Source organism: Passer domesticus, chromosome 18 (genome assembly GCF_036417665.1).
Source record: "Passer domesticus isolate bPasDom1 chromosome 18, bPasDom1.hap1, whole genome shotgun sequence".
NCBI classification, from domain to species: Eukaryota; Metazoa; Chordata; class Aves; order Passeriformes; family Passeridae; genus Passer; species Passer domesticus.
Window position 1 is genome coordinate 8,257,093 of NC_087491.1, and position 26,451 is coordinate 8,283,543.

The following is a 26,451-nucleotide window of genomic DNA, read 5'->3' on the forward strand; positions in this document are numbered from 1 at the left end:
GCACTGATTTGGAGTTATTAGCTAAGATTAGTTTAAACTAGATTAGATATTTTAAAAGAAAAGCAAAGTGGGAAAGCTGGAGAAATGGGTCTAAAGCCATAATTATCCAGGGAGACCTTACATACCCAGATGCTATGGATTGCTAGTGAAGAGTAGGCAGGGCACAGTGCTACAGCTGAGTTTGAGCTGCCTGGTTGTTTGCTTTTTTCCCTTGAAGGTGATCTTTAAAGCAGTATATCTGACCTACACAGGCTTCTTATCTTGCACAGCAGTGGGCGTAAACATCCCATTTTTAGAATCTTTTTTCCTCCCCTTTTAAAATCGCCACCTTCAGATTTAAGCAAGTGCTTAGCTACACCTTTGATCTGTCACTATATCTTCCTTCAGGTGGGAGCCTTTGCTCTCTGTCCATTTGTAGATCTGCATTGGAAATGTCTTGCAGATTTGAGGAAATCAGCCTTGCAAACTGACCTGGAATTGTTCAGCCTGCCAAGCTGCTCAACTGCCACCACCTTGTTTACAGGCGTCTCGAGAAAGGAGAGGGAGTATATATATTATTTGTACATCATTTTTGTTTGAAACTCCGAGTTTTTGGTCACTGGACCTCTCAAGTCTCATAGCACACCCTTGTGATCACATCCCCTGTTGTTTGAGGGAGGAATGGGGTTGGAAAGCAGGTTGTTCTGCTGGTACCTGTGTGCGATGACAGATGTGACACAGCACAGCTGGATCATGGGTTGCTGTTTTCCTGGAACATTTAGAGTTGGCAGCAGAATTAGGGGAAGCACATGGCAGCCTGTTGCTCCCAGGCATCGTTCATTCCCTGTGCTCTGTGCAGTGGGCAAATGGTGATTAATGCTTTCGTGCTTGCCCCCGTGTCAGCAAAAACCATTTGCAGTATTCAGTGTCTTCCTGCTGCTGTGCCATGGAAATGCTGTGAGCAGAGGGCCTGTCCTGTGTGGTGCAGAGCAGCCTGTGCTTGGCTGGGCTCAGCACCACTTCCAGGTGCCCCAGAGAGCTGTCCAGGCTTGATGTGGCAGCTCTGTGCTGGAGGTACAGTGCTTATCCTGTTCTTTGGACTTTCATCTGACCCTGGTGGAGCAATTCTGTGGCAAATGGCTGATGTGGTTCAGGACATTCAAGATTAATGAGTCTGTGCCACCTTCTTCTTGGTGACACTGAGCCTTGCTCTATCTGTCTGACCTCTTCTTTCTAGTACAGGAATGCTTTTAAGCAGAGAGCTCAGGCTGTAGAGCCACACTTCTCAGAGCTGCTTTTTTGAGGGTTAGATCGACATGTGCTGCATCATTGAGAGAGAGCAGAAAGCTTCCATTTACAGTTTGCTAATGGCAGAAATCACATCTCAAATGCATCAGCGTGAGTAGGGCAAGCAAAGCATTGAAGAAATACTCTCAGCTGTACCTTGAGCACGTTCACAGGCTGCATTATGGTTTTTCTTTATGGATTGTATTGTCTGGGCTCAAGCTCCCTGCACCCTCAGCTGAAATCCTGTGATTGTTATTGCATACATATACTGAAAAGGTCAGATTTATTCATCAGAAGGCTATTGTGTGGTGTGCAAGTGGATGGTCCAGCTTCTTTTTCCATCTTCTAGACAGCCTCAACATTGGAAATTAGCATGGGGACAATCTCAAAAAGAGACTGCTTATCAAAACACTAGGGCATGCTCTGTTTTGATCGAGGCAGATCAGGCTATTGTAGGCACAAGCTGTTAAAGTAAATGGTGATAGAGAGGGAAAACTGAGGGAAGCAAGGTATAGATGTTATAAATCTTCCGTGGAGGATGGCTTTTATCTTTCTAATTACTGTTTGAAAGAGCATGAATTAATTTCTAAAACCTTTGGTAGAAGGTCTCTTTTTAATTTTTTTTTTTTCCTTTCTCTGCAGTTAAGTACTGTCCTTTGCAGAATGGTTATCATACTCGAAGTACAAATTTACCCAACCTTTAGTGCATGCTGTGATTGCTGCTGTGTTATCACAGCCTTACAGGTTGGGGTTGCAAGTGATTCAAGTTGTAAGTGACAGCTGCTGGCTGAGCCTTGCTCCTTGTAAATGCTGCTGTCGCTGTCTGGGCTGCCAGGCTGAGGTGAGCAGAAATCTTGGAGTGTCCGTGATAGCAAGATTCAAATAATACTGCTTGGAGCACATTCAGCCTGTGAGGAAGCAATTCACAAGCTGCTGATGCCAAGCAATGATGATTTTAGATTTTTCTCCAGAACAGTGTGTCCTGTAACTTTGAGTTGTTTAAAAAAAAAACTGGCTGAATTTTGTAGACATGCATTAATGCTGACTTACGTATCTGATAGTGGAGAGAAATATTGCTGCAGTTGAGGAGGGCAAGTCAGCTTCCACAGGTGCCTTGTCAGCCTTTCTGCTTGGTGGTGGCTGTCTTTTTTTTCCTCTCCTTGCCCTTCCTTCCCATGCTCAGACATTCTGGATATGTGAATGCACCAATTTATGACTCTCTGCTATTGATTATCATGATGAATAGCTGAGATGTTGAGCTGTGCTCCATCTCTGACTGGGAGAGGTGGAATTATGACACTTCATTTGGCAGTCAGATCTTTGGCTTTGCTGTCCTTTCATCCTGTGCAGTCATGAATCCAGCAGAAATGACTCCCCAGCTCGCTGCTGTTGACTGTAAAGCACTGCTAGACCTGCAGTTTGAATCACAGCTGTTGAGTTGGTGTTCCTTCAGCTACAAAGCCTGGTAATTCTCCTGGCCTGTCAGTGCACCAACTGGTGGCAGTTCTTGAAGTTGGACGTGTTGAGTTCAAAATAGATCCTTCTGTGTGCAAACCGGTGTGTGGGAAATCACAAGATCTTCATGGTCACACTTAATGCAGCTCTTCTTTAAATAGGACAATATTGCTTTCCTGTTTCACAATTCACTGCACTTATCATGCATATTTACATGCTTTCATCTTTCACCAGCTCTGTTAGGAAAAGCTTTTAACTTTAGATCATCAGTCAGTTCATGCCTTGTGCTGGTCAGGTTGCTGCTCTTAGGGTGTGTCTGCTGGAGGAGGGTTTGTATCTGCCTGAGGTGTCTGTAGCTTTCAGTAGTACCCCAGGAACACTAAAGGTAAACTGGAAAGGGACACTTGATCTTCAGATTATAAAAGTAGTTTAATAACAGAATTCTGTCTGTCTTCACTGTAGTTTCTGTAGTGGGAACCTACAGGAATTTATTTGCAGTGGTGCATTTGACACTTCCTTTGCATAAGAAAAGCTGCTTTGTTTTTGTCAGAGGAGGTGAAGCATTTCTTTGGGAGTTATTAGCTCTCCTCTCCCTCATCTGAAATACTGTATTTTGCTGTCTTGTGAACCTGGAAGACCTTACATGCAAATATATGCAGCCATTTATATATCATTGCAGTGGGTGAGTTCTGTGACGGGGTGCAGGTGAACTTCAGCTCGATGTATTGCACTTCCACATCTGATAAATACATTATGGGGACTTGGAGGGAGTACCAGTAAATATGTGGCAGTATTTTTTAACTGGTAACTCATGTTCATTGTCTCTGCATCTCTGTATGCTGTCAACAGATCTTGGACTCTTTGCCTCTCATGTTGTCACAAAAGCATCAGTGGCCTGTGTTTGCAATCCTGCTGCACATCTAAAAGCTGACTCTCAGAGCAGAGCTGGCAGCTGCTCCATCTGTTGTTGACCTCAGCTGGTTCACACGAGTGCTCTGTGCTCTCCAGCTGATGTGATGTGTGCAAGAAGGGCAGGTTTGCCCCGGGCCTGGGCTGGCACGTTTGGGGAGCTGCTGGGGGTGATTTCCTGCCTCGCTTGTGAGTTGTGCCTGAGCCATGACAGAGGAGCTTGCTGAGGTTTTCAGGTGCTTGGGCTGCTGTCCAGCAAGGTGCAGTGGTTCCCAGAGCTGTGATTACCTGCAGGTTGTTCAGCTCAGCTGTAGGCATGGAGCAGGTCAGGGAGGGCTCTAGAAAAGAAGGAGTTTTCTAGGAGGCGGTGTCAGGTGGAATGGCCCTTCTGGCAGGGGAGAGTGACAGAATGTAGTTGGCTGTACACAGGTAGAGGAAGGTTCTGTAATGCAGAGTGTGTGCATATAAAATGTAGAGACTGCAAAAGCAGTCTCAGTTCCCTTTTTAAGAGTGAATTCACCCCAGCCTGGGAGTTATCCTGTACATGGACATGCCAGGCTGGCACTCCTGACACAAATCCTTCTAGCCTGGGATTACCTGAGTCCTGGTTTTGACCACTTGCCTACCCTGCAGACAGGCATCAAAAGAAATTCTCATGTTAACAATTTTCTGATGGACTTTTGTGTTCTCTTGATAGCTGCCATTAACCTAGCAAAGCTGAAGCTCTTCAGACATTACTATGTCATGGTAAGTAAAACACCTGCACACATGCATGTGGGGAACTTGGAAGCTTTTCAAAGCTTTTTATGGAATACTTATTGGAAACTACTGCAGCTGATGGATGTGGTAGAGGCTCTTGGCACTGCTGTGCTTTGGCATCTTGGTCAACTGGCTTGCAATCCTAAAAGCAACTTCCTTTTTTCTCCTAATGGTTATATCCTTCTGTCTCTCTTTAAATTCCAGCTATTTGTAATGCTTCCTGATTTCCTCTGGAGACAGCTTGAGCTGCCAGTTGAATTGATGGGCTTGAATAACATACTGTAAACTTGCTAAAAATTAAACTTGGGACCAAATGGTGCCTGGAGATGCATGTGTGCAGTTCCTGATTAAGTCAGTGGGAGCCATGAGTACGTTTCCCAGGAGAACACAGGCTTCTTAATGATTTCCAACAGCCTCATTTCAGGCTCTCCTAAGTGGCAAGAGTAATAAATTACACTTGTGATTCTTGAAATTCTATGAAATTGTAATACTTAAAGCATTTCCTGCTGTAACTTGAGTATGTTACCAATAGTTTGAGTTATTGGATGTTCAACAAGCAGTAGAGCCCTCAGCCTATATCTTCCATGTTTGAGGAGCATAATAAGGCTAGTCTGACATGATGGGTTGTCTGGGAATTGCTTGAGCTATTTCTCTGGGGTAAGAAGGTTCTATAAGGACGGTGCTATTGTTCTCATGCTTTCTCCTTTTCCTTCCCAGATTGTGTGTTACATTTACTTCACACGGATCATTGCAATTCTCATAAAGATTGCTGTTCCATTCCAGTGGAAATGGCTGTACCAGGTATTTGCCAGCAAAGGAAAATACATCAATTTCTTGATGTTTTTCTCTATTAGTCTTTAGATATAAATGCACAACGAAATTCCATGAAATGTTCCTCATGTTGTACTAAAACATCTCAAAGCACAGTGCAGTACCCTGCCTCCTCCTGATTTTATCACTGATGTGCTTAAGGTGAAAGAATATATTCTTAGTTTTATGTTTGTCCAGCAAGGCTGCTGGATTATACATGAGATGTCTGAAAGTAATTGCATTATTGATTTTCAGTCTTTCAATTTAAAAATGTCTGAAGGAAATTAATCAAGAACATACAAAGGAGAAAAAATTAGTCAGGTTTGCTCTATGTAATTGAAGCCCGAGGGAGCCAGAGAAATAGGCTTTTGCTCTTCCATCTACAGGCTTCTTTTGCCTATGGACTTCTAAATACTTGGTTTCTTAACACATAATCCAAGTAACTGTGCAGGGAGTCCTTGGAATACATTAACTGTTGAAAAAACTAAGCAATGTAAGGATGATTCCTTCCCCCACCATTTAAAAGCCAAGTCTTGCCATAGTTCTTTGAAAGCTCTGGAGAGATGGATAGAACTGTAACTCTATTTAAAGTGACAGGGAAAACTGAAAGAACAAAGGATTTGACAGCCTTTAGCCTGGGATTAATGACAACCAGACAGGAGTTATTTTAATTCTGCTGTGGCCCAGGCCTCTTGGCCATTAAACCTTGAACCTTCTGAATGAGGAGCAATGTTTGGTGACCACAGAGCATAGCAGGACTGAACTTCAGTCTGGTGTTTTCACTTGCAGCTGCTGGATGAAATGGCCACGCTGGTGTTCTTTGTCCTCACTGGGTACAAGTTCCGTCCAGCATCAGACAACCCTTACCTCCAGCTCTCTCAAGATGATGAGGATGACTTGGAGATGGAAGCTGTGTAAGAACCCCTCTCCCCTTTGTTTACCTCTTCACTTGATTTGAGAAAAGTACTGTTTAAAACCAGTTTACTTGAATCTCTCCAAATCCTTCTGTGACAAAGATGATCTGCCCACGTTTAAAGAGGAGGTGTCTGTGTTGGTGTGTGTAAAGAGATTTGGGGTGTGCACAGGCGCCTCTGACCTGGATATTGCAGTAGTGTGGAAAAAGCTGGTAAAGCTTTTCATGGGGCAAAAAGATGCCTGTGAAAATGTGAAGTAAGAAAGCTTTTAAATTTAATTTAGATCATGGAACATGAATGAGTTTTACAGTTCATCATTAATGCTTCATATTTAAAAAACACAAGTGAACAACAAAAATGACCCACCAATCTGCAGAACATAAATAATAATAAATGTGTAAAAATAATGTAATAATAAATAGAGGAACAGAGTGTAAAGTCCCTTCTGCCTTGGTGTTCAGCATATGGCTTTGCAAAAATTTATTTTAAGCAACACGGAGCCAAGGAGATGGATTTTTATCAATATCTTCCCTGGTTTATTCCCTGCTGTGAAACCACGAGGCACCACAAATGCTTCAGGACCTGAGCTAGTCTGGAAAAATTACACAGCAGGGCTCAGGCTAAGTCCCTGTCATTTTCTTTGCAGTGGTTTTCTGAGGACTTAAAAAAATTGAGTGGCATTTTTGAATGTGTAATTAAAAATGCCCTAAGAAATTCAGCCTGCCAGGAGTGTTGGATACAGCTTTATGTGCCCCACAGTCTGCTGCCTTAATAGGAGCAGAGCTGACCAAATCCTTTGGTAGTTATAGGTTTGATGCATAATTGCAGTTCATACTCAGAAGCCTCTTCCTAAGAGTTTTTCCAGTTTGGCAAATCTCCTTTACCTGGGTGAAATAAATCAACACTGTTTTTATTGCAGAGGCAGAAAAAGTCCAAATGTGTTTGCTGTCATAGTTAGCTCAAAAAGAAATTAATCTTATTCAAAAACTGCTACAAGGAGGTTTGAATCATAGAATCCTGGCTGAAATGTCATGTAAGGAGTTTAACTTCTCAGAAATATGGCTAGTAACAAAGATCTTTTTAAATGCTTAGCTATTTTTGCTTCGGGTCTAGGAAATCTGTCATTTTTGCAAGTGGAATCCAACTAGTGGGTAGTGACCTTAAAATCACTATCACTTACATGTGTTTAAATGGTTTATGTAAGAAACTGGTCTCAGTTTGGAAGCTGTAAAAAAGCATTCACATCAGGAAGTCAGTGTCTGGACTGGCAGGATTTGTGATTGTACCAAAACAAGCTTTTTCCCTTTTTGCCTGTTAGAGCGAATTTCAACTTCGTATTACGTGCTTAATGAATTTTTGCTTGTGGGGGTTTTGCTAGGACTAATAATAGGACACCTTTCAAATACAGTGATTTTAGTCAATTGAGAAGGTGCTAAATTTAGGAGAATCTGCCAGAAATGAGCTGGAGAAAGTTTAATTAAGTAATTCAGTGATTTACATCTCATCATGAGATAGACGTTGCTAAAAACTCCAGGGTTAGAATTCCTTGTAAGCCTTTTCCTAGTAAGGCATTTTGCTCTTTGCTTTGGGAGTTTCCATTGTTGTGCCTTGTGGGTTGTTCCCCTTAGCCTTGCTTGAATTTTCTGATCTGATTCACCAGAAGTTTTTTTCCATTTGGGCACTTGGCAGGGTATCATCTATGTCTGGTTCTCCCTTCCCCAGCTCCATCAGGAAGGTTACTTTTGTTGATATTTGAAAAACAGAGTTTATACACATTCTGAGACAGGTGAAGCACTGCAATGGATGTGTATTAAATTTCTCATTGATTTGGTCTTGCTGGTCCTGATTTTGTCTTCATAAATATTAAATGTTGTTTCTGTGGGGGAAAAGGTACCTGGGTTTATTTGAGCAGGTGACTAAGCATCTGTCAGTGTCCTGACTAACCACTGCATGCATGAGTGTTTTGTCTTTCATGTGATAAATACCCACTTGTCTTTACAGGCTATGGCAGAAACAAAAAACCTGTGAACTTCATGGTGTTCTGCTATGTCAGTTTTACTGTGATTTTCCTCTTTTGTTTTTGTTTAAAATCGGGTTCTCTAAAACAGAGGCATTCAGTTCCTTTAGATTCTACATTTCTGTGAGCCAACAGAAGCGAAAGCTGTGAGGTTATCAAACCTCTTTTCCAGGCTTGTCTTCCATTAAAAAAAATTAGGACGTTTTAAGTGCAGCTCTCTAGTTTGGGTCTGTTTTCATGCATTGCAAATGATACAAATCTCGGTCTGACAGTAAATGCAAATATTGCTAAGGACATTGGAAATCTGGGAAGTTTCAAGAAAAATCTGCAAATTAAGTGTCTGCACAGAAGCAACACAAGGCACAAATCCTCTCTTTGTAAGTCCTTGTAGCTCTCAGGAATAAAATACAAATCAAGAATAGCAAAGGCAGCTCTGGCTTGGGGAAAGGATCCACAGACTTTGCTGGAATCTCTTCAGTTGTTCCAGGCTCCACAGAAGTTGCCCTGGCAGGGAGGAGAGTGTGACTAAAGCTGAGCTAAGGAGCTGTCTGTCCTTTTTCAAGCAGGTTCAATAGCCATTCATCATCAGCAAAGTGGCTTTCTGTGTATTCTGTGCTGGGCAGCCTCTTGAGTTCTGTCAGTACGTGGGCTCGTCGCTGACAGTTTGTTAGATTAAAGTTCCCTGCTTGAAAAGGTGCAGCCACACTTGGCAGAAAGAGCTGTCAGGCTTCCAGTCCTAATGCCATTTCTGGGGCATGAACACAAAAATATGAACAGTACAGTGGGTGAGGTGGGGGTGAGGAAGGGGAAAGGAAGAATTTTTGGTTGTTTTGGTTTTTTTTTAAAATGTCATTAGCTTGGTGAGCTGGATATCAAAATGCTCTTTAGTGGGTCTTGGTTGAGAATGATGTTGATGCATGCAGGGGAGGTTATTTCCACTGGAGGGGGGATTGCAGGAGAAGAAACCATTAATGGTTTTGTTCTCAAGTTGCTAAATCCATCTTACTCAGTGTGTGGAGACTTTGCTTCTCCCTAACACCCAAAACAGCCTCAACACAGGGAACTGTTGTGGTAACACTGATCTTTGCTTATGCCTTGGGATCTGGAGTTTCTCTCTGTGTCATGAGGCAGCTTATTCTGTGCTGAGATTTGATGAGCTGCTTGGTTGTTTTTCTCTGCTTTCTCTCAGGTTGTGCTTCATGGCAGACTGAGTCATGGTGCTCTCCATTAGCAGTGATTTTTCTTCACCTAACACATCTTTTGCTTGCAGAGATCAGCTTTTTTGCTCTATGGCTGATCAGTTTTCACTCCAGTTTGCAATAACTTGCAAGGGCTGGCTGCTGCCAGTATTGCAGTGTTTCTTCTTGGACTATAAAACAAATAAATAGGAGAAAAGACATTGAAATCCACCACTGTGGAGAGCTGGAGATACTTCTGAATGTTTAGCCATTCCTTGATACCTTGGATACAATGCAGGAGAAAAATAAGCCCCATGAAATCTCTGCAGCATGTAGCACTGTGTGATGGAGTGCTTGGGGAACTCCTTCTCTGCCTCATTTGTGACAGATATCCCTCTGGCAGGCACAGAAATGCTCTCTGGAGAGGGATGGTTCAGTGAGAAGGATTTGTTGCATTTTAACTGCTGCTGATTTGTGGGCTGGAAATGCAGTTCAGCAGACTGCAGGTGAGGAACATTTCCCTGCTGTATTGCAGGTCAGAGCTGAAGTGCTGAGATTGTTCTGAGGACAATGAGCATTTCAGTGTGCTTGGTCTTAGTGCTGCTGCCCTTATTTTATGGGGCACTAAAATGTGATGACTGGACTGATTTTGAGAGTGAGAGGAATTGCCTGTTGTACCTGAACAATCTGAGCAAAGGAGGGATTTGAGAGCTACTTCATGCACTTGTCACGAGACAAGAACAGTCTCTTCATCTCTTCAGGTGGGATTTAACCTTCACTCTTGGAGAATCCACACAGAAATCTCTCCCAGTTATTTGAGGGGGGACACAGTAAATGGCCTCTCTGGTAGCAAAGGCTGTGACTTGATCTGCCTGCACTCTCAGTGTGTAACTGCCCCATAAACATGGGAAGTGGATCATTCCCTCCTAGCTGTAACCTTGCCTTACTTCTGTCACCACCTTGGTGTGCAGGGGCTCTCTGATGGCATTAGAGTGCAGTGCTGCAATCTAGGCTGTGTGCCAGGTGGGATCTTCCCAGCTGTGAGTCAAGTGCTGGGACTGCTTTGGTGTCATGCATGTGTGAAACACCTCTTTATATATCCCAGTGTCTCTGCTGCTGCATTGCTGTGTGAGATGCTCCTTTCTGCTTTGTAGTTCATGGCAATCTCCAGCTCCTCCCTGAGGAATAGATACTTAGCTCCTCATTCTGTAATTATGAAGTTGATTATTTCTGAAGAGTAAACTTGGTAGCTGTCTTGCTGCATCCTCCTGTTCTTTTCAGACTATTACTTCAATTTGCCAGAATCTTTCTGCATTCTAGTCTTGTTCTCCAGTATGTAACTCTTAGTGTCTTGTGCAGATTTAATAAGCAAGTTCTCTATTCCATTACCCAGGCAATTACTGAAAATACTGAGTAGAAGTGAACCCAGGACAGGCCTCTCTGGAACCACACTCAATGTTCTTACATTTTTGACAGGAAACCATTAAGTAAATCTCAATGCATACTTTTCCAATTAGTTATCCATCTCCTTTGGTTTTGTCCAGCTTATGTTTCTCCAGATTTTTTTCCTATCTGACTGTGGGAAACCTTTGGCAACAGGGAGAACTTAAAAGATCTGCATGCCTCTGTACTGATTAGTTTGATTTCTTCAAGGGAATGTTTATTGTTTAGTAATTCCATTTTTCTCCATTAAGCAACCTGCTTACTTATCTCTGTACTTGCCTTTTTTTACTTTAGTAGGGAAAGAAGTTATTTGATCTGTACTCTTGTGACCCTTTCCTATTAAGCCCAAGCTCATCTAGGCTCACTCTAAAGTGAGAACCAGTGATGATGCCAGTATGGCCACTGCTGGAATGTCACTGAACACAGCAGGCTGAGTAAATTATTTTTACAGTACATGAATAGAAGCTGGGATCTAACATGGAACTAAGGGAAGAGGAGTGTTATCTGAAGATAACTTCTCCTCTTGGGGTGGTGCTGGGAGATGTTGTTAGCAGCTCTGATCAAATAAAGCACTCTGACATGGTAAACAGCAGGTGAAAGTGCTCAGAGAGCAACAGGGGCAGCTTTGAACAGGACAGGTCTGTGTGTGCTTCCAGGCATCCCTTGGGAATGCATTGAGCTGTTGGCACTCTTACCTTCAGCATCCAAAATAACCTTTGTAGCATGTTTGTGGGGAAAAAAAAATACCTGTATGGAATAAGAATCACACTGTGCAAAAGAATAAAGGAAATGTGTTGTGCATCCAGATTGCCTGTTTGGTGTAGCAGCAGAGAAAAGCTGCTGAGCTGAAGAGCTGTGGGAGAGCCAAGGCAGTTCCAAGAGGAATGGTGCTGTTCTGCCTGGATAATCAGTTCAGTCTGCCTCATATTGAATGCTATTGTGAGGCTTTGTACTTTAATGGTCAGATTGCCATGACAAATCCAGACTTGGATGGTAGAAAAGGATAACTTCTTTCTTTTTTGTTGCTGCTCATTTTGCTATTAAGAGGAGCTGGTGTGCATTAAGCTAATAAGGTTCATCTGGGGCACTGTCCACTGTGTGTTTGTGTAATGTGTTGTACCTATTAAAATGCAGAAGAAAGTCACAGAAGTAAGGGTGGCCAGCTGCATAGTAAATGGGGTTTTTAAAGTGAACTGCTCAATGTAGCAAATAAACACCTGGTTTAACTGTTTTACCACCCCTGTTACCTTTTTTGAAGTATGAGCCAATGTTACTTGCTGCTTTAGTTTAGTGATAGATGGGGAGGGCCTTGAGGTGCTCAAGGACAGTGGCTGTGCTTCCAAGTCCCATCTGTGCTGTGTCAGGGTGGTGCAAGAGATCAGACATGGGAACTGCTCAGTGAGGGTCAAGAGATGTGGGAAGTGTTGTTTGATGGGTGTGAGCTGTTGCTGAAATGGATTTTACAGGTCAAGGTCTGATGTCTGATGCTTCTCCCTTCTCTTCCAGGGTGACGACTTCAGGAGTGATGGAGGGCATGAAGAAAGTCAAGAAAGTGGTGAATGGTTCAGCAGAGCCTCAGGGCGAATGGGAAAGCACAGCATGATGGACTGGACTAAGGCAGCACTTTCAGAGAAACTTTTTTAATTTATTAATACTACTCTCAGTGGAAAGGGAGCAACTTGCACTCCCCACCACTGAAACTGCAGAGTGGGGTGTGTCTAGGGAGAGCAAAGCAGTGCAGAAATATAACTATTCCTTTGATCATAAGAAAATGGGATCTCCTGGTACCTGCAAGGAGCGTGAAGCTTTCCTAGGGATTTTGGGTAGCTTTTTTTCCCCCCTTTTCTGGATCGGTTCTTTATTCTGAATTGTTGTGTTCCTCAGAATGTGTAATACTAATGTGAAGAGGGATCTTCAGTGTGTATGTAAAGAATATATTTTATATAATGCTCATATATATACACACACACACTTGCTTTGTAACATGAATGCTGGGACTTGCAAAGCCTGTCAGAAGGTGGGAAAAGAAGATAAAGTCATGTAAGTATTTTTTTTCCTTTTTATAAACTCTCCTTTTGGCTTGGATGGAACATTGCAAAACAAATGGATAGGAACAACTGCAGTTATTTGAGAGACTGAACGTGTTTTGGATCAGATGACTTCTGCCACTGCTCATGCAAGTGTGAAAGGTGATAAGTATGTTCTTGTCTTATCCCTGCAGGTGTCCACCTGAATGTGTCAGGTTTTCAGATGTGTTGCTGTAGAGGAAATGAGTGACTATTCTCCATTAAAGCACTAAGCCCATAGTGCAATCAGTATTTATGTATGTTGTCCACTGTCCCTGGAGTTGCTCTTGACTCACCCCTACCTGACAAGAAGTACACAAGAGGTGTAAGACTGATGCTTGCTTTTTAGGGTCTGCCTAAATGTTTACTTTCAAGCTGTGACCCAGAGCACATTGGTTTGCTTCATAAAATATTTTCAAGGTATTTCAAAAGTCACTCCTTTCTGGCACAGTATAAACAGTAGCAGACTCTCCAGTGGAAATCTGTCTAGCCATTTTACTGCAGCATAAATCTCTGGGTCACAGTTACCCTGAGTTACTGGGCCTCTCTTGCTGGCTGCTTGTACCTCTCTGGCTGTGTAGGATTAATAACACTGCTGTTTGAGGTGAGCTGAACTGGTCTAAGTAGTATTGCCACCAAAAACAGTAACTCCCAGTCCTTTTTTTTTTTTTTTTGGTCAGGAGAGGAGAAGATTATGACCAGAACCTTGATGCAGGGGAATATGGAATCCTTGACTGTTAGCTGCAGACTTGCAGTGGAGTCTTTACAGACACATTCCAAAATGCCACGTGTGTTTTCTCTGTAGTCCCTGGGGTTCTCAGTAGGGCAGTTGGTGTCCAGAGCTGTAGTTGAGAAAATGGGTGCTCATCTGGGGGAGGATGGAAGTGGCTCAGTGGTGGAATGAGGATTAGCTTTAACAAAAATAAATCTGTAAGTCACTGACCCACTGAAGCCTTAATATTCATGCAGAGACATTGACATGTGGTGCTGTGGAGCCAAGTGCTTCTGCCAGGGTGTCAGGGAGAGGCATCATCAGAGCTCTGAATGTGCAGCATTGCTTACAGACTCGTTCAGGAATTGGGTTTATTTTATTCTTCAAGCTGAGAACGTGGATTTCCTCCAGAATCTTGAACCACTTCCTCACTCCTGAGCAGGGATTGTGGAGCTCTTGGTGAGCTGTCTGTACCAAACCTTGCTATTTGAGGAGCAGCATCCCTTTCCCCCATTGCCACTTCTTTTCCCAGGTGTTGGTTCTCTGCACCATGGAGCTGGTAGAAACAAATCTGCCTGCTTTGATACCCGGAACTGCTTTCTCTTCAGATAAAGCACAAGAAGGAAGAGCACTTGTCTCTGGCTGCAGAATCCTCTTCTGTTTTCCTCTTCAGCTGTAACCTCACAGTAATCACAGCAGTGATGGTTTGACTTTGCTGCCATTGCCTTGCATTGCCTCACAGTTTTAGTGAGAAGAGATCCTGTACCACTGGAAAGGCTGTTTGGTGACCTAAGGGGCCTTTAGGCCTTCTGGAGGAAGAAATCTACATATTTAGCCTGAAGTGTGAGAAATTGGACCATAAACAAACACTGACAGTCTCAGCTCTTACATTTAAATGCAATACGTGGAAAATTCATCCTCTGCAGTTTCTCTGTCCCTTGTCACTCCCTGCATCCAATGGGCTGCTCAAACAGGCTGTAAAGTTTCTTCAGAGAAGCCCACTGAAGACTTGAAGTGTGTTGGCACTGAGGTATGTAGGGGATAAGGATGTGCTGTCAGGAACAAAGAGCATCTGGACAAGGCTATTCTAGAGCCTGTTAATCCTTTTGTGAATGAGATGTGAAGTTGTCATAGGTGTGGCATTTCACCCAGAACCACGAGGGCTGTGCTGTGATCCCAGGGAATGCTGGGCTGCTTCCAAACAGCTGCCTATTCCATACCTCAGCATCAGTGGAGCTGACAATTTGGCAAGTGCTGTTACCTTAGTCTCAGGTTTCTTTTTTTTTTTTTTAATATTCAGGGGTTTTTTGCTAAAGTTGCATATGGTGTAGGTTTATCTGCCAAGTCCCTGCCTCACCAGTCAAAGGCCAAAAAAATGGGTCATTTCTTTTTGTCTTGGCATGAAAGGCCACAGCAGTATTCTGGAAGTGCATTTTTTTACAAGAGCTTTTTCCAAGTTCAGCCCTGAGCTTCAGCAGCCAGCTCCACAACCAGCTCCTGCTGGTGTTTTACACAGGATGCCAAGCAGCAGGAAATGCTCAGACCTGAGCATTAGGAAGGAAAATCAGTCATGGACAAGTCAAAACCAAAAGATTCTTATTGTGGCCGTTTCCAAAATGAGTTTTCTCTGTTGCAATGCCTTGGATCAGGACAGAAAGCCTGTCTTGGTGGATATGATGGATGGGATGGCAGCTGGGAAGTTGGAGGGGATGGCTGCAGCTGTGCTTCTCTCCAGCACAGCAAGTGCTGCACTGCAAAGCATCAAAGCCAGGACTGCTCCCTCCCCTCCTTCCCAGCAAACCCAGAGCTGCCTGACTGGCCCTGCGTGACTCCGGGCTAGTGCAGTGCAGCAGCTGGGGCTCCGGGCAGGATCGTCAGTGCCTGCCTTTCTCGTGCTGATGGCTGCTGGTCTGGTAGGAAGCTCTGCCTCTCAGGGAGGGAAGAGAGGAGCTGTTGTGGATTACAGATCGTTTAGGAATGTGCAGCTTTGCTTCCCTGTCAGTGAGGAGCTGAAGCGATGGCCAGCAGTACCCAGCAGAGTGACAGGAGTCCTGGAACAGCAGCTCTGCTGCAATGGCAATAAATGGTTTGAATGCTTTCCCATATGCTGCTGCAGCCGAGCACTCGGTCCCCTCTGCAGGCAAAAATGAGATTGGTTCAGGCTTCACTTGGAATGCAGGTTATGCCCCAATAAATCCCTGGGGATGCTGGCATGGCACTGCTGCACCCCTCCTTCCTGCCCTGGCTGCTCAGCAGGCTGTCTTCCAGAGGAAGCCTCCTTGCAGTGCAACTGCCAGACTCTTGCATTCTTCGGGCTGGAAAATGTTTTCCTTGATGGTTCATCAAGAGACATACTAAAAGAAAGCAAGACATAATGGGGTCATGTGGAACAGTGCTGCTGCCTGCTCGAAATGGAGCAGTTGGAGTTGAAGGAGCCACATGCTGTCCTATTAAGATGCTCTTTCATGTTGCCGTCTGACTGGGCGTGCTGTGATGTGTGCAGTGCATTGTTCAGTGTTCCCCTCCAGCTCAGTGCCCTGTTCCTGGATTTCCATGCTGGCATGCCCTGGGAGAGCATGTTGTAAAAATTTGCTGCATTGCAGCATTTTGTCTGGGGCTCGTAGTGTGGAAGATGTGTTTTTTCTAAGCTGAGTGGACTCTCTCTGGCATGAGTGTGCATCCACCATGTATCCTTGAGCACTGTGGCATTCCTTGTGGCAGTGAAAGGCCATGCCCTCATCCCTCCAGCGTGCACATCTGGTGCAAGTCCTCTAGAAGATTTTTAGTGTTGTCTTTTTTCCTTACTGTGTGTTCCTCTTAGAGAAAAGCAATTGAGCCACTGACAATCAAATTGATGAGAAGGGAGGGGATTTTGTTGTTTGAAAGCTGCCCAATTTGAAGGAAATGCTGGGTATTGTAGGCTCTATTGAGCTCTGAGAACTGGAGTTCTTCAGCTATTAAGGAGAGGGAAGGAAATCTTTCTTCCTTTAGCCTACTTGGTTTGTCTCCTTCAATTTGACCTGTCATGCTAGCTAACAGATTGCTGTCACTTTAAAGAAGATGTTTTATAGCTCCTGTGGTATGATCTCTGCTTCACTCATAGAGCACATCCCCATTTTTCACCTGTGTACAGAGTGAGGAGCTGTGGTCTGCAGGAGTGGGAGGTGCAGTGAGGTTTGAACACAGTGGGACTCACTGAAACTGTGACCTTGTGTGGAGTAGCCTCAATGTTTCATGAAAGCTGAGGTGGTGCTGCCCAGAGACACTTGACCAATGTTTCTTTGCGTTCCCTGGGGCTGATATACTGTAAAATGTTCTAAATTGAATTAATTTGGCTTCTTTTTTGTAGCTGCTGGATATAATACTTTTGGGCTGATTAATCACTTTTCCTTGGCAATATTGGGAAGCTGTGCATTTTCCCTTTGTAGTGTCTTGCCTGGATATAGCAGTGATCCTGTGAGAACTGCACATGATCTGTGCTCCCAAGTGGCTGGAACAGGATGTAGGAAAATATCAATACTCAGGTGTTGAGTGGTGTAGGAAGAAAGTGGCTGAGAAAGGAGTCACTCCTTTTAGGCTGACTGGCTCGAGAACCCATTTGTGTTTTGACTGCAGCAATCCTCTAGAAAGGACAGTTCTAAATAAATATTTCCCTGTGGGATTTCACTCAGTGTTCTGCTCTCTGTGTACTAAAGTAGAGTCCGACCTCCACATCATCCTGTAGCCAGTGGAGCTGGTACCTGCTCTGTTAAAACAGAATATGGGTCTAAATAGCTTCCCTTGCCCTTTAGGAACTATTAATAATTAATTCTAGATCCTTTTGTGTCATTAAGCAGCTTTAGGGCACCTTGTACAATGTAGCTTTGAATTCATCTAGTAAATGACCTCCAGAAGAACTAAAAAAGACTTTTCTGTGTACAGCAAGGTCCAATTCTTGGGGTTTTGGTGACCTGTAAATATCCTATTCCTCAGTTCCTGTTCAGATGTAAAAATGGATTTTTTTCAGTATTTTTTTAAACTTTATTAAAAGACAAGCAAACAGTATTTGAAGAGAAGCAAGGTAGAGACAAGTCAGGACAGTCTATGTAACTTGGTTTCCCTGCTGTGGTGCAAATGTATAAAATAAAGATTGACCAGAAAGAAGTTTTTAATGCATCTCATTTTCTCCTTCTGACCTGCCAGCAGCCAAGCTGACCCATTGTTCCCAAAGTCTGCATTTCCCTCTGCTCAACTTCTGATTCCAGCCATCAACATATGCATCATGGACTCAGGGCCAAATCACAAAAGTTGTGTGGAAAACTTCTTTAGAAGGGAAAAGCTTTCCTGTCAGTGGCCCAGTGAGGTTCACTGAGGTGCCTTTTCTTGAGCTCCAGCTACTGGAGCCGTGCTTGTGTGTGCCCAGCTGCTCTTTTAGTTTTGCAAGCTGAACTTAGGCAGTGTTTGTGGACTGAGTCTTGAACAAAAGTGTTTCTCCCAGCCCTGTCTCCTGCAGGCAGGAATTCAGGAGCATCCAGGCTTTGCTGCTCCCCAGCCCTGTGCTCTGTGTGTTCTCTGGTGTCAGCTTGCCAGGCGAGGGCAGACAAGGAGCTGATGATCTGAACCTTGGTGTCCAGATACAAATTATGGATAGGAGGTTACTTTTAAAGTGATATCTCTTGTGGATTTGGCCACACTATCTCAGAGGGGCGAGTCCTTGATCTATTTTAGGTTAGACTGATGGTGATTTGGGATGGTGAGTTGTGCTCTTCCTGAGGTGTTGGGATCTAACCTTGCATTTAATTCTTCAAACTGGTTGGGTTGGCAGGGGTGAGGAGGGCACAGCATTCCTGTGAAGTGTTCTTCCTGATAATCCCCCCTCCCTCAAAAGCATATGTCCTTCAGCACGAAATTCCAGTCTTCAAGATGTTTCTTACAGTTCAGCCTGTGGTTCTCATCCTGCCACCAAGGGGTAATGCCAGAAACAGCCTCTCTTTTCTACCCTGCAGCTCCCAGGCAGCCAGTTCTGCATTGCCTCAAGCCTCTGGGTGGGTGGTGTTTTACCAGGCAGCTAAATGATAAAAAGTACTTGGAATTTGGATTTCCTAATACCTCACTGCAGGTTAGAACTAACTTTCCTGATGCAGGTGGTCGCTGCTTGTTGCATTGGAGTGGCCTAAATCTCTTTAATGTAGGTTTCTCCAAACTGAACATCCTCTGCATATCCTGTTGTGTATTTGGCCTTAAAACATTCCCCCTTGGCATTCCCTGACAGCAGCTGAGACTCATCCCCAGAGTTGCCTGCACTGAGCCAAACATCCCTCAGCCACAGGGAAAGGTGAAATGTTAAGGGTGGAGTGTGCAAGGTGGGACTGAATTGTGGGAACACTCACTTGAGAAGGAGACGAAATGAAATTATCAGTGGAAAAATTGATTCCTGACCATTTTCTCCAAGGAGACACAAAGAAGAGCTCCCAGTATTTGAAGTCTATTGCAAGCAAAGGTCATCTGGCAGACTTACCCAGGGAGCAGAAGAAACAAAACTACAGCTAACAAAACTTTCCTCAGTGTTCTGTGCTTGGATGTAATTTTGTAGGTGTTTTCCTGCCCAGGGGACTAAATTGTTCTACCTGCACTAAGGTTTTTCTTCCAGTGTCTGAAATTCCCAGCTGTCTGATCATTTGCAGCTCCTCATTGCAGTCCTGGCTGCCTGCTGTCAATGCTTTTTCTCCAGCAAGGTTATCTTCATGACTGCAAAGAGCTTCCTTCTCCTTAAATCTGCTTTTGCCTTCCTTTCTTTCTGACTGACAGGCTCTAATGAGGGGAGAGTGTTGTAGTGCCCTGTATAGTGAGTGGTCAATAAAAACCAAATTGCTTTGTACAGCAGAGGTAATAACACAGCTTGTTATTGGCACAGCTGATCCTGGTATTGGGGCCCTTGGTAAGGACACAAGGGCTTTCTCCTGTCTTAAGCAGTAAAAAGTGAATATCATCCATTCCTTTTCTCCCCCTCATCCATGGAGAAGGGTAATTGGGGGTGACACTGCTTTGTTGTGGCTCTTCTCCCCTGTGGGGTGGCTGAGACACAACACATGAGATGGCTCTTGTATTCCTGAAAAAAAATAAACAGGCACGTGAGGTGAGGTTGTTACAGGAGTGGCAGATGGAATAGGTGTGGATTGAAATGGAAGAGGCAGTGTGAAATTCCTTTTACTGCTCCCTCTTGGGATGATTGTGCTGAGTTTGGCAAGAGCATCCTTGATGAAAGGAGCAGTTCAAACATGGGTTACCTGTAAATGTAGTAATGAGTTTGAGGGTTTTAGTCCCTGAGGACATTGCTCTGGGGTGCAGATCTTCTATATGCCTTCAGTCCTGAGTCATTTGGGTAAGGTGTCACAATATCCCCTGATATGCCATCACCAGCTTCTCCCTGAGATTGCACCCACTGCTTACCTGCAGGTGTGGAAGAGTCCCTGTCAGTGCTCCAGCTGCTTCTTCCCTGAACTGCTCAGGAGCTTTGTTCTGCAGGAGCTCTGTGAAGCTGGAAGGAATCCTCCACCCAGCACAGCTGTGAAGGTATTGATCTGCCTCTCCTGGCAGAAGCCAAACTTGTTCATGTTGGGCTAGATCTCATACCAGGAGGCAGTAGCCAAATTGGAGGGGCTACAAAGAACAGCTGCAGTGACTGAGAGAGGAATTGGGCAATGGCAGAAGATTACAAGAATGAAAGCTGTAAGTCTGACTAAGTGATGATTAAAGAAAGCCAAGAAGATGTAGCTCAGTACAAAATGGCTGCATGGGGGTAACCCACAGAAATGGGTTTGGAATTAGTGTGGCTGAAGGCTGAGCTGTGGAGGAAAACAAGATGTTAGGAGAAACCTTTTGCCAATGAGTTTGGCTGCAAACAATCTCCCTGGAGAAATGGAGGCAGTTCTGTGTTGTTTTAGATAATCAACACTAGGCTGGACAAATCATTGCTAAATACACTGCAGGGAATGACCCCTTGTCAGCTGTGAGCTGGATGAAATGCCTGGCTCAGCCAATTTCCATTTGCTTATCTCAGTGGGAAATATATTGCGTGCATAATTCCTGGTTTGGGGGGGTCATTTTAGTTTTACTGTTAAACCTCACAGATGCCCTGAGTGAGCCTGGCTGCTCCATAGGAGGAACACGTTGAGATGAAGCTGGTTGGTGTGTGCCCTAATCTGTATTCCGAGTCAGTCAGGGTTTAACTGTTGCTGCAAAATCTGAGCGGAAATATCTGCTGGGATTTACCCAGCACACAATGCCTGAGTGTTGCCATGAATCAGAGCAGCCTTATGGGAGGCAACAATTCAAACTCTTAAACAGCAACAGAATTTGAAGAATAGGTACAGGTCGATCAGGTTGATTTTTTGTATGTTGGAATGTTTTTGGGGATTGTTGTGGTTTTGTTTGGTTTGGTTTTTACGATTGCAGGGTAGGATTTGGGTGGGCAGACATCACTGCTGACTGCACAGTTTGCTTACAAAGCTTGCTCAAGAGACTTGTGTCTTGTCTTCAAACCAGAGCAGGTCAGCACCAGCTGCCCCAGCCCACATGGGCTCAGCAGACAGACCCTGGGCACCGAGGGGCTGGTGAGACAATGTAGGATTCATGAGTAATCAAGAGGCTGATTTCTGTCCGGTTTGTGGTGTGAAGCCCACCACTCCCTGTGCCCTCTGCAGGCTCAGAGCTCAGCGAGGAACAGACACCGAGCTGCCTTCAGAGCAAACATCTGGGCAGGATCACAGAAGAGCTGGAAGCCACGTGACTTCCCTTTATTTTGAAGGTTCTTATAAATATGTATATTTTCTAAAAGCTCTGTTCTGCTCCAAACCTCTTTCAGGTTTAAGGACGCTTCTGTCACAGATGTGGGGTTTGTTATTAAAAGCCCCTGCTGAAGCTTGGCAGCAGAGCTGGTGAGCAGTGCTCAAGTCACCTGCAGTGGGTGGAGAACAGCTCCTCCAACCCCTTTTCCAGCCCGGGAGGTGCTGGTGGATGCTGCCGGGAGTCTTTGCTGCAAAATGCTACTGCTGCCTCTGTGACTGTGATCTTATCTCACCCAGACAAAGTGCACAGCACTCCTCAGTTGTCCTTACAAGGAGCCTTTTATTTTCAGTCTGTCTGGAATCGAGCCTTGGCTCAAGGTGGCTGGGCTGAGCTCTGCAGGACGAGGACGGCAGGAGCAGAACAAGGGTGATTTCCCACTTGCCAGCCGGGATTTGTGATGTGCCACGAAGGAAGATCGAAGGAAGACCCACCAAACCTCCTCCTGCTTGGCTTTGTCTCAGCCCAGGGCTGCCTGCAAACTGCAGGCAACGGGAGAACAGCTGATGAGTTCACCACAGCCACCCTTCCCGGGTACCTACATTAGCATAACAATTACAGCCCCAGAGGCTGTAAGGAGAACACAGGCTTTAAAAAATAAACTAGAATTTAACAGAGAAATTAATAGCGTAGCAAATTGTGGCGCTGAGCGTGCCGGCTGCGTGTCAGGCTCGAGCGCCGGCTGTACGTGCAGCCCCGGCACAGTTTGATTTCCAGACTTTCCGCTGCATTTGGCCATCATTTCAGTATCTACACTTCCATTTCCTGGGGAAAGAGCCTGCCGGGCACCACTCCTGCTGCCACTTTCCCCAAAAACCTGGAGTGTTTCGTGCCTGTTGCGGTTTCTCCGCAGCCATGTGATGTATTGGCATTAAAGTGCTGGGCGATGGAAATTAATTTATGGCAGTGATAGCCATTAGAGCTGCTGCAGTCCGAGTCTTGGAGTGTTTTTGGTTATAAATCTTGATTTTTGAGGGCTTTCTTATTTAGTCATATATAGCTGAGCTATCAAAGCAGTTGGTAAATGCCAGCACTGGGTGCTTGCTGTGACCTGCAGTGATACCAGGGGCGAAGCAAGAGCAGCTCGCTCGCATCTTGTCAAGCACAAAACAGCTTCAGGAACACCCTGGCTGGTGAGCTGGAAGCTGTGGAGTCCCGTGGAACGCTGCTCACAGCCTTGAGATCAGCCGGATGTGAAATGGTTGTAATCCGAGATGCGGGTGATGCCTGGGAAGCCGAGGGTGTCCCCAGGACGGGCTGATGCATTCCTGTGCTCGTGGTTGTTGCACCAGGATGTTGAACTCACTCTAATGGCATTTTTTTGTTCAAACCCTCTGGAAAAGCAGCTACTTTGGTGGCTCTCTGTGCCAGCGGTGACCATGGCTTGTCTGGGGGAGCAGCCAGCACTGATGCCAATAATTCCTTTGGCTCTTTTTCTGACTGAGTCAGATCACTCAAGCATTAACCTTAAAATAGCAACTATTTTTTGTAGTTGATATAATTAATCTCCTCTGTGTGTATGTTCCTTCCCTATTCCAGGCTCTGATGCTTCACCACTCCCCTGCTGACCCACTCCTGCTTTGGCACAAGAAAACTCTGAGCAAAACTTGGCTTTTCCACAAAAAAAAAAGCACGAACTACAGGCTGTGTGTGCTCTGCTGCGTGAGTTCACTGCCAGGCTGGTGCCTCCAGTCACAGATTCCTCGCTCATGTGGTCTGTTGGTTTTGGAGCATCTCCTCGATCTGGTTTTGGGTGGGTGGATGTGGAAGGGGGATGTTCACAAGCTGCCAGGACTGGGGGTGACACTGGCCACGAAGACAGCTGTGATGGGCGGGTGGGTGGATGTGTGGGTTTCGTGATGCAGAAGGAAAAAGCGGTTTGGAGAAGCCTGAAGCCTGAGCGGACCCCGTGTGGAGCCCCGTCCAGCCCTGGGAAGGGGAGGAGCGAGGAAGGGGATGGGATGGGCTAACCAGCGTCCATCCCCTGCCTCTCTTCTCCCTTTCCTGGGGCAGCTCCTGCGTCAAAGCACATCTGAGTGCAAGTGTGCCATGCTGGACACTACCCCTGCCCCAGCTTCCCACCCCACGAACAGCTCCAGCCGTGCCAAGGTGGGATTCAGTGGGCGCTGTGCTTGGGCTGTGTGACACCAATGATTTTTTAGGTCTGAGAACATCAGCGAGGAGGATGAAGGGGGAAAGAAAAAACCATCTGTGATGAAGCACAGAGTGAGCACATGAGATCAGGACAGCCTGCACCTCGCTGCTTGCATGCAGTGCTATTCCCACGAGGCAGCTGCAATCCTGGCAATTAAATCAGGAAGGATGCGTTGGGGAAAGCCCCCGTGATGGCGTCTGAGGCTGCTGATTAAATGTGCACAGCCTGGTGAGCCCACGTGGAACAAATGGCTGCGTGGCTGAGCCTGACAGACTTGCTGTGTCCTGGGCAGAAAGAACTCCGGGGTTTTATTAAACACTTTCAAGCAGATACCCGAGGAAGGAAAAGCTTTCTGCAGACACACACTCGGCTGTGCAGCCCACACAGCTCCCAGCTTTTACAGCCAGAACGTGCAGCATGGGATCCATCCCAACCTCCAGCGCTGGCGTGGCAGGAGGAGTAACAGCTTCCCTTGGAGCAGGAACCCGCTCTGACCAGGCAGCAACAGCAAATATTGCCCAGGGAATGCTCATTTCCATGGCTGCACTGTGTGGATCAGACAGCGGAAGCCCTGCAAGCACACGCTGCTTAATCAAAAAGCCAGCCCGGGTCACGCCTGGGCTGGCTCCGAGCTCGTCCTGCAGTTGCTGGTGGTGTGAGATGCGAGCAAAGCCTGAGTCTGTCTTGGAAGAGAAAGCCAAGGGGATTTATAAAGCAAAACTACTCTCAAGGACTGGTGTGCAGTGGATTTTTCTCTGAGCAAACAACCCAGCTCCTTCCCGGGCACACTGACCACATTCAGCTGGGCACGATTGTTTTGTGTCCCAGTCGCTGTTCAGATTTCAATCCTATCGGCCCCAGGAGTTTTTCCAGGCTTGGGCTGTGTTTCTCTGCCTGTAGAAATGTCACTTCATTCTAGAAAATGTCACTGGGGTTGTTATTTAAACAGTAATAGGGTTAAAGTTAATAATTGGGAAGTGAAAGTGACTGGCTTGCATAGTTTCCGATTACTTTTCTCCTCTCGTCTGTGTGATTTGAGTTCTCTCCTCAGCATTTTGCGTGAGGGAGGCAGAGTTTTAAATAGAATTAAATCCTTTCAACATCAGTTTTGCAGCAGCAGAGCCTGTGCTAGGATGCCTGTGCAGTGCAGGGAAGGTCTGGGACCTCGCTGGCCCCCCAGCTGGGCACTGACAGGTCATGCTCTGCACACAAAAGGACACCCCTGCTGCGGTGTGGCTACAGCCCAGGGAGCACAGATGAAGAGAAATACTGCAGAAATTGGAGTTTTGCTGATGGGCAGCAAAGAAGGGGCTACACAGGGTGTTTTTGCAGCACATTTGGGGGCTAGACTGGAATCTGAGGCCTTTGTCCCTAAAAGCCATGCAAATGCTGGAAGCGACTGGGAGGGATGCTGCAGGGGAGACACGGCCTGACAGAGCTCTGCCTGCCACGTACTGCCAGTCCCCTGTGCTCAGTGCCATCCCTCCAGCTCATCCCCAGGCTGTGCTGCTGCTGGGACGTGGTGATGGTGTTTTTATCCTCTTCTGCCTTAATGAGCTCGTTTGTGTGAGGCTGGGTAATGGAGGACGAGGCGTTTCAGAAACATCCACTTGGGGAATGTATCCCTGGAGAAGTGAGTGTCAGGCAACGTTTGGCTGGTTAAAAACAATAAAGGTGCAAAGAGCAGTGCTGTGTCAGCTGTGCTCCTCTGTGTCCTCTGCAAACACCCCGTGTGTGTTGTGTTGGGCTCCCCACAGCCCCACAGACAGGTTTTGCTGTATCCAGGCACAGATTTTTCCCCCTCTTTGGTTGCTACCACGGGAGTCCAGGCATGCCCAGGCAGCTCCAGCAGGGCCCTCATTGCAACACAGGCAGGAAGAAAAGTGTATTTATCGTGTGCATCAGTACAGCTAATGACTGCACACAGACACCGAGCTGCTGTGGAGGCACAAAGCCCTGCATGGGTTTGAGGTGGGGAAAAGCCGGGTGCTGCTGCTTTTAACACTTGTATGGTTTCCTGGCTGCACCACAAACCCGCTGTAGGCTGGATCTGTGGGGCTTTTGAAGTGATTGAACTTCTTCTCTCTATGTACACATTGCAGAGTGTGTGAAGGCTCAGAGGAGCCCTGGTGTGAGAGAATGGTAAAATCACAGAAGGGTTTGGGTGGGAAGGGACCCTAAAGATCATTTAGTCCAACCCTCTTTCCAGGCAGGGAGACCTTCCACTAAACCAGATTGCTGGCCTTGCACACTTCCAGGGATGGGGCAGCCACAGTTTCTTTTGGAAACCTGTGCCAGGGCCTCACCACCCCCAGAGAGAAGAATTTCTTCCTGATACCTAATCTAAACCCTGCCCCCTGTCAGTGTGAAGCCATTCCCCCTTCCTCCAGCCCCTTCATGACCTTGTCCAAAGTCCTTCTCCAGCTCTCCTGGAGCCCCTTTAGGCACTGGAAGGGGCTCTAAGGTATTCACAGAGCCTTCTCTTCCCGGGCTGAACAAACCCAGCTCTGAGCCTGAACATCCTGAGTGGAAAGGGACCCACATGGATCTGACTCCTCCACGTGGGGAATAAACCCCTCTTCATCTGGGGAACCCAGGGGTTGGAAAATGCTTCTACAACTGGAGGTGTTGATGTCCCACCAAGGTCACCCCCGGACTGCGAGCTCAGCCTTGCTGCAGGCTGTGTTCCACCGCCAGCCCCCCTTCTCCTCATCCCCCCGCTGCCAGGCAGGACCCCGATTCCCGACATTTCCCTCCGAGTGTTTCCGCCCATCCCCGCGGGGCGGCTCGGGGGGGTCCCGGCGGTGGGGCCGCTCTGGAATCCCCCCTCCCTCGGGGGTCCTCCCGCCTTTGGGAGCGGCGGGGCCGTGCGGAGCCCCCTCCCCATCCCCATCCATCCCCATCCATCCCCATTCCCACCGCGCTCCCGCAGCGCGGGGCGGG

At 46.1% G+C, this 26,451-nt stretch overlaps 1 protein-coding gene across 3 annotated transcripts in view; it reads left to right on the forward strand.

Moving 5' to 3' along the window:
* The window catches only part of GPR107 (G protein-coupled receptor 107), a 37,872-nt gene extending 20,198 nt beyond the window's left edge, over window positions 1-17,674 (forward strand). For all 3 annotated transcript variants that reach the window (XM_064393815.1, XM_064393814.1, XM_064393816.1), the window contains exons 15-18: window positions 4,328-4,377; window positions 5,107-5,190; window positions 5,989-6,113; window positions 12,258-17,674. In XM_064393815.1, coding sequence (XP_064249885.1) covers window positions 4,328-4,377; window positions 5,107-5,190; window positions 5,989-6,113; window positions 12,258-12,354 — 356 coding nt within the window. In that variant the 3' untranslated portion in view covers window positions 12,355-17,674. The remainder of the gene's footprint in view (window positions 1-4,327; window positions 4,378-5,106; window positions 5,191-5,988; window positions 6,114-12,257) is intronic.
* The last annotated feature ends 8,777 nt before the right edge of the window (window positions 17,675-26,451 follow it).